The sequence below is a fragment of the Salvelinus fontinalis genome, unplaced genomic scaffold (genome assembly GCF_029448725.1).
Source record: "Salvelinus fontinalis isolate EN_2023a unplaced genomic scaffold, ASM2944872v1 scaffold_1001, whole genome shotgun sequence".
Taxonomy (NCBI): Eukaryota; Metazoa; Chordata; class Actinopteri; order Salmoniformes; family Salmonidae; genus Salvelinus; species Salvelinus fontinalis.
In genome coordinates this window covers 60,321-68,187 of record NW_026601210.1, presented here as the reverse complement: position 1 = coordinate 68,187, position 7,867 = coordinate 60,321, and the positions used below count along the sequence as shown (strand labels likewise).

Sequence of the window (7,867 nt, the reverse complement as noted above, 5' to 3'; positions counted from 1 at the left end):
TACTTTCCCAACAAAGTGAAGAGAAGAAAAGGGGAGGAGAGGAGAAGAGGGGAGGGTGGAGGAGAGGAGGAGGGGGGAGAGGAGGAAACGAAGGGGGAGGAAGAGGAGAGGACGAGGGGAGGAGAAGAAGAGGGGAGGGTGGAGGAGAGGAGGGGGGGAGAGGAGGAGGGGGGGAGAGAGGAGGAAACGAAGGGGGAGGAAGAGGGGAGGTGAAGCGGAGGGGAGGGTGGAGGAGAGAAGGAGGGGGGAGAGAGGAGGAAATGAAGGGGGAGGAAGAGGAGAGGACGAGGGGAGGAGAGGAGAAGAAGAGGGGAGGGTGGAGGAGAGGACGAGGGGAGGACGAGGGGAGTAGAGGTAGGAGGGAAAAAACACTCTTGAGATTAAACGCTTCACGCTACAACTTTCCCCATTCCCTGTTACATAAACCACTCCATTCTCTAACATCTCTTTTGTTATTCTCTCTCTCTCCCTCTCCCCCTCATTGCTCTCTTTCTCGCTCCTTTTCTATCCCCTTTTCTCTCCCTCTCTATCTCCGATCTCTCACTATTTCTCCCTTTCTATCTCTCTCTCTCTCTCTTGCTCTATCTCTCTCTGTCTCCTCCCTCTTTCTCTTGCTCGCCCCCCCCCTCCCTCTCTCTCTGATCCTGACTTTTGTCTGTCTGTCTGCGTCAGTTCAGATAGCTCCACTTCATGTGTCTGTCTGGGTCAGATAGCTCCACGCCTTCATTTGCTGATTCTCTACACTACGTATGTTATTTGCCTTCATTATCCATGTATTGCAAACTCTATTGTCTTAGTGTGAGTGAGTATGATTCCTGAGCTGCTCTGGTAGGAATTGCTTTGGGGTCTCCCCCCTACATGTGGTTTGCATACTGAGCCATGCAGCGCACACACACACACACACACACACACACACACACACACACACACGATTGCCAGGGTAACTCACATGTGGCGTAACCCCCAGCAGAGGTTAGCATCGGTCAGTGGCGTGCAGGAGTGATGAGTGACGCCCGTGGCTAGCCGGTAGACGTACGTCCGAGACACAGCGAGGAAACGGGCATGGAACCCACCGGGGACCCGGTAGGCACGGGTGATTCTGGGAGACAGACAATAAAGCACGGGTGATTCTGGGGGACAGACAATAAAGCACGGGTGATTCTGGGGGACAGACAATAAAGCACGGGTGATTCTGGGGGACAGACAATAAACCACGGGTGATTCTGGGGGACAGACAATAAACCACGGGTGATTCTGGGGGACAGACAATAAACCACGGGTGATTCTGGGGGACAGACAATAAACCACGGGTGATTCTGGGAGACAGACAATAAACCACGGGTGATTCTGGGGGATAATAAACCACGGGTGATTCTGGGGGACAATAAACCACGGGTGATTCTGGGGGATAATAAACCACGGGTGACTATGGGGGACAATAAACCACGGGTGATTCTGGGGGACAGGTAGTTGGTGCCAGGCTTACCGGTTTGTGTCAACAACTGTAACGCTGCTGGGTTTTTCCATGCTCAAAAGTTTCCCGTTTGTATCAAGAACGGTCCACCACCCAAAGGACATCCAGCCAACTTGACACAACTGTTGGGAAGCGTTGGAGTCAATATGGGCCAGCATCCCGGTGGAACGCTTTCGACACCTTGTAGAGTCCATGTCCCAACGAAGTGAGGCTGTTCTGAGGACAAAACTCAATGTTCCTTTATATTTATTTATTTCATCTTTATTTAACCAGGTAGGCCAGTTGAGAACAAGTTCTCATTTACAACTGTGACCTGGCCGAGATAAAGCAAAGCAGTTCGACACATACAACAACACTGAGTTACACATGGAATAAACAAACATACAGTCAATAACACAATAGAAAAAGTCTATATACAGTGTGTGCAAATGAGGTAAAGATAAGGGAGGTAAGGCAATAAATAGGACATAGTGGCGAAATAATTACAATATAGCAATTAAACACTGGAGTGATAGATATTTTTTCACTTTCAGTTTATTTTACTTAGCTAGCAAATGCAGCTAGCTAGTTTAGCCTACTGAAACACCCTGCAAAAATAGAGGGACGCTATGTTAGCTAGCTGGCTATAACAGAGGGATGCTATGTTAGCTAGCTGGCTATAACAGAGGGATGCTATGTTAGCTAGCTGGCTATAACAGAGGGATGCTATGTTAGCTAGCTGGCTATAACAGAGGGATGCTATGTTAGCTAGCTGGCTATAACAGAGGGGTGCTATGTTAGCTAGCTGGCTATAACAGAGGGATGCTATGTTAGCTAGCTGGCTATAACAGAGGGATGCTATGTTAGCTAGCTGGCTATAACAGAGGGATGCTATGTTAGCTAGCTGGCTATAACAGAGGGATGCTATGTTAGCTAGCTGGCTATAACAGAGGGGTGCTACGTTAGCTAGCTGGCTATAACAGAGGGATGCTACGTTAGCTAGCTGGCTATGACAGAGGATGCTTTCAAACAAGTCAGTTCAATTTTCTGTCCTGCTAGAGCTGCTCCGGCCAACTGTAAGTGCTGTTATTGTGAAGTGGAAACGTCTAGGAGCAACAATGGCTCAGCTGCGAAGTGGTAGGCCACACACGCTCACAGAACGGGACCGCCGAGTGCTGAAAAATTGTCTGTCCTCGGTTGCAACACTCACTACCAATTTCCAAACTGCCTCTGGAAGCAATATCAGCACAAGAACTGTTCGTCGGAAGCTTCATGAAATGGGTTTCCATGATTGAGCAGCGGCACACGAGCCTAAGAACACCATGCACAATGCCAAGCATCAGCTGGAGTGGTGTAAAGCTCGCCGCCATTTTACTCTGGAACAGTGGAAATGCGTTCTCTGGAGTGATGAATTACGCTTCACCATCTGGCAGTCCGACAGACGAATTTGTGTTTGGCGGATACCAGGAGAACACTACCTGCCCGAATGCATAGTGCCAAATGTAAAGTTTGGTGGAGGAAATCTTAACGCTACAGCATACAATAACATTCTAGACAATTCTGTGCTTCCAACTTTATGGAACAGTTTGGGGAAGGCCCTTTCCTGTTTAAGCATGACAATGCCCCCGTGCACAAAGCGAGGTCCATACAGAAATGGTTTGTCGAGATCGGTGTGGAAGAACTTGACGGGCCTGCACAGAGCCCTGACCTCAACCCCATCGAACACCTTTGGGATGAATTGGAATGCAGACTGCGAGCCAGGCCTAATCACCCAACATCCGCTAATGCTCTTGTGACTGAATGGAAGCAAGTCCCCGCAGCAATGTTCCAACATCTAATGGAAAGCCTTCCCAGAAGAGTGGAGGCTGTTATAGCAGCAAAGGGGGGGGGGGCAACTCTATATTAATCCCCATGATTTTGGAATGAGATGTTCGGATTTTATCACCCCAGAGACATAGAGAATCCCCTTCCCAAACATTCCCACAGCTTTTTAGATTGACGCTCCGATGCTCGGGAGCTTCTCCCTCTCCCTCCCTTTCAGCCAGGCTGATGACTCAAAAAAACGTCAGTCTGAAAAAAGAGCTTATGACTTTGATCTGAGAGGGAGAGAGTTAAAGAGAGCAGGGCAGAAGAGAGAGAGAGAGAAAGAGAGAGAGAGAGAGAAAAGAGAGAGAGAGAGAGAGAGAAAAGAGAGAGAGAGAGAAAGAGAGAGAGGGGAGAGAGAGAGAAAAGAGAGAGAGAGAGAGAGAGAGAAAAGAGAGAGAAAGAGAGAGAAAAGAGAGAGAATATCATCCCTGATTTGAAAGGTCTATTTTTAGCTCCTGACTGAGGTCTGTGGGCTTTACATAGTAGATGAGGCAACAAAACACTGCAGAGTACACACACACACACACACACACACACACACACACACACACACACACACACACACACACACACACACACACACACACACACACACACACACACACACACACACACACTGCACCTTGCGTGTACATCTGTGTATTGAGATCAGACTGTATGATAAAAGCGGTGAATCACATTTATTCAGTCAGCTAATGCTGTCTCCCCATAATCAACTGTTTAATAAAATGGTCGGTCTCATTGGTAATTAACCATTAATTAACATAAACACATTTAACATCACAGCCTACAAGCCATTTTAAAATGTCTGATGAATCCATTGTAATATAGCCTACTTTTTCACAATAAATCCATTCGTTATTTTAGACAGGTCTAAAGAAACATGATATGAAGAAAATGGAGTCTATGCTATTCTTTTTTTTCCTGAAATACTCTGAGTTGTCCTTATGTGTATAACTCTACCTACATGTGCAGACTACCTCAATTACCTCAACTAACCACACAATGACTCTGTACCGTAACACCCTGTTTATAGCCTCCACATTGACTCTGTACCGGTACCCCCTGTATATAGCCTCCACGTTGACTCTGTACCGGTACCCCCTGTATATAGCCTCCACGTTGACTCTGTACCGGTACCCCCTGTATATAGCCTCCACATTGACTCTGTACCGGTACCCCCTGTATATAGCCTCCACATTGACTCTGTACCGGTACCCCCTGTATATAGCCTCCACATTGACTCTGTACCGGTACCCCCTGTATATAGCCTCCACATTGACTCTGTACCGGTACACCCTGTATATAGCCTCCACATTGACTCTGTACCAGTACCCCCTGTATATAGCCTCCACATTGACTCTGTACCGGTACCCCCTGTATATAGCCTCCACATTGACTCTGTACCGGTACCCCCCTGTATATAGCCTCCACATTGACTCTGTACCGGTACCCCCTTTATAAGGCCTCCACATTGACTCTGTACCGGTACCCCCTGTATATAGCCTCCACATTGACTCTGTACCCCCTGTATATAGCCTCCACGTTGACTCTGTACCAGTACCCCCTGTATATAGCCTCCACGTTGACTCTGTACCGGTACCCCCTGTATATAGCCTCCACGTTGACTCTGTACCGGTACCCCCTGTATATAGCCTCCACATTGACTCTGTACCGGTACCCCCTGTATATAGCCTCCACATTGACTCTGTACCGGTACCCCCTGTATATAGCCTCCACATTGACTCTGTACCGGTACACCCTGTATATAGCCTCCACATTGACTCTGTACCAGTACCCCCTGTATATAGCCTCCACATTGACTCTGTACCGGTACCCCCTGTATATAGCCTCCACATTGACTCTGTACCGGTACCCCCTGTATATAGCCTCCACATTGACTCTGTACCGGTACCCCCTTTATAAGGCCTCCACATTGACTCTGTACCGGTACCCCCTGTATATAGCCTCCACATTGACTCTGTACCCCCTGTATATAGCCTCCACATTGACTCTGTACCAGTACCCCCTGTATATAGCCTCCACATTGACTCTGTACCAGTACCCCCTGTATATAGCCTCCACATTGACTCTGTACCAGTACACCCTGTATATAGCCTCCACATTGACTCTGTACCGGTACCCCCTGTATATAGCCTCCACATTGACTCTGTACCGGTACCCCCTGTATATAGCCTCCACATTGACTCTGTACCGGTACCCCCTGTATATAGCCTCCACATTGACTCTGTACCGGTACCCCCTGTATATAGCCTCCACATTGACTCTGTACCGGTACCCCCTGTATATAGCCTCCACATTGACTCTGTACCGGTACCCCCTGTATATAGCCTCCACATTGACTCTGTACTGGTACCCCCCTGTATATAGCCTCCACAATGACTCTGTACTGGTACCCCCTGTATATAGTCTGGCTATTGTTATTTACTGCTGCTCGTTAATTATATTTGTTACTTTTATTTCTTATTTGTATTTGTTTTTTTTTCTTAAAATTGCATTGTTGGTTAAGGGATTGTAAGTAAACATTTCACAGTTTCACCTGTTGTATTCGGTGCATGTGACAAATACAATTTGATTTGATTTTGATTTGATGTTAGGTTCTAATGAGGCTATGCCAAATGCTTGTGGGTTGTGAGCTACACTAGTTCAATTAGCAGACAAGATTTGCTTATAAGTCCGTGGCATTATTTTATAGTTTGAAGAATACAATTGAACAAAGCTGAATAAAATATAAATATTTTCTCCAAACGATTTGAGGGAGACGGCTATTGTCACGACCGTCGAATGAATAATTGGACCGAGGCGCAGCGTGAGTAGAGTTACACATTTTAATGATAGTGAAATTTCCAAAACAACAAAGATATAACGATCGTTAAATACGTAGCGCACATAGGCACTCATTACAAAACAATATCCCCCATAGCAGGTGGGAAAAATGACACACTAAGTATGATCACCAATTAGAGGTAACGATTATCAGCTGCCTCCAATTGGGAACCATACACACACCAACATAGAAATATAACACCTAGAAACCCCCCTAGTCACGCCCTATTACACCATAGAGAACCCCGAGGGCTCTCTATGGTCAGGGCGTGAGAGCTATTCTGTGTTGAGAGGTTAACAAAGAAACAGGTCCTCCTGTATGCTTCATTTACAGTTATTAATGTAACTTTAGTTGTTCTATAAACATTGGGCTATATCTATTGATTTGTAATACATTGTAAGGCTGCAGGATGAGAGTCTAATGATGATTTGAAAAAGGTTGCTTGAAAGGCATGAGCTCTGCTTTGTTTTTTTGTGCAGGCTGTACACACTACATCAGTCACTCATTCACAATTTGACAAGCACTTGATAATGTCGCGAATTTCAGGGCGGCCGAAATGCACCCTAAAAAAAATCAGAACACATCAGAACGTTTAGCTTAAAATGTTAATAAATTATTAGGTTATTTTTTCACATTATAAGCCCTGATAATATTAGGAAAGTTGAGAAATAAATATAGTAGGCCTAGCCTATAGAAAGCTGATGGGATACTCCTCTTTTTAATAGAGGCCATCACTCTGTTTTCTCCCTCAATTGCATAGCCTATAGAAATGTTGCTCAACATGAGCTCATGGGCTCTCATGAAGTGTTTGATTGGATGTTCCATTACATTTACATCGATGTCAGAGTGATTAGAGGGACAATAGAGTGCTGAGTACCAGGCAGTTAGCAAGTTTAGTAGGATGCTAATGACCATCAGCAGCATCAGAGCTTGGAGAAGACTAATTATCTTGACTAAACGGTTACATGGAATTTGACTGCCTTCATGACTCGTGACCGCCCGTGTGGCGGTAATACAGTCACCGTAACAGCCCTAATCCTTACTATTTTATGCATTTAAATATAACTCTTATTCATTTAACCTTGATGCAACCAGGTATTGTGAATTGTAAATATATTTCAATGACTTTTCTGCCAGAAAGAGCCTTCAGATGCTTCATACCCATTTGCTTATTTTGTCTGATGTTGTACAAACTATTTCATTGATTGATTGACTGATTTGTTCATTGATTGATTGTTTAAATTAATCCAGAGTGGAATATTCAGTTTGAGCTGAATCCGGACTCTTCCACATAGCAGATTCAATGAAATAAAGACCAAATAAGGAAAGGTGCTCTCACCTGATTGGCTCTGGCCTCAGGTGGAAGTTGAGGGCGTCAACCAGGACCTCTTCAGCAAATGGGGGCTTGCCGTTCTGCCGCTGGAGGTCGAAGTGGGCGGAGTTTCCAAGGGCGTGGACACCGGTGTCTGTCCGACTGGAGATGGATAGACAGAGACCTGGTTACACACACCCGCACACACACACACACACACACACACACACACACACACACACACACACACACACACACACACACACACACACACACACTCACACTCACACACACACTCACACTCACACACTCACACACTCACACACTCACACACTCACACACTCACACACACACACACACTCACACACACACACACACACTCACACTC

At 46.0% G+C, this 7,867-nt stretch overlaps 1 protein-coding gene across 2 annotated transcripts in view; it reads right to left on the bottom strand.

Moving 5' to 3' along the window:
* Positions 1 to 911: 911 nt before the first annotated feature.
* LOC129848131 (tRNA pseudouridine synthase-like 1) overlaps positions 912 to 7,867 on the bottom strand; it is a 29,055-nt gene continuing 22,099 nt past the window's right edge. The window contains exons 5-6 of one of the 2 annotated variants that reach the window (XM_055915606.1): positions 7,507 to 7,641; positions 912 to 1,099 (exon numbers count right to left, since the gene is read on the bottom strand). In XM_055915606.1, coding sequence (XP_055771581.1) covers positions 946 to 1,099; positions 7,507 to 7,641 — 289 coding nt within the window. In that variant the 3' untranslated portion in view covers positions 912 to 945. The remainder of the gene's footprint in view (positions 1,100 to 7,506; positions 7,642 to 7,867) is intronic. The other variant, XM_055915605.1, reaches the window with a different exon arrangement.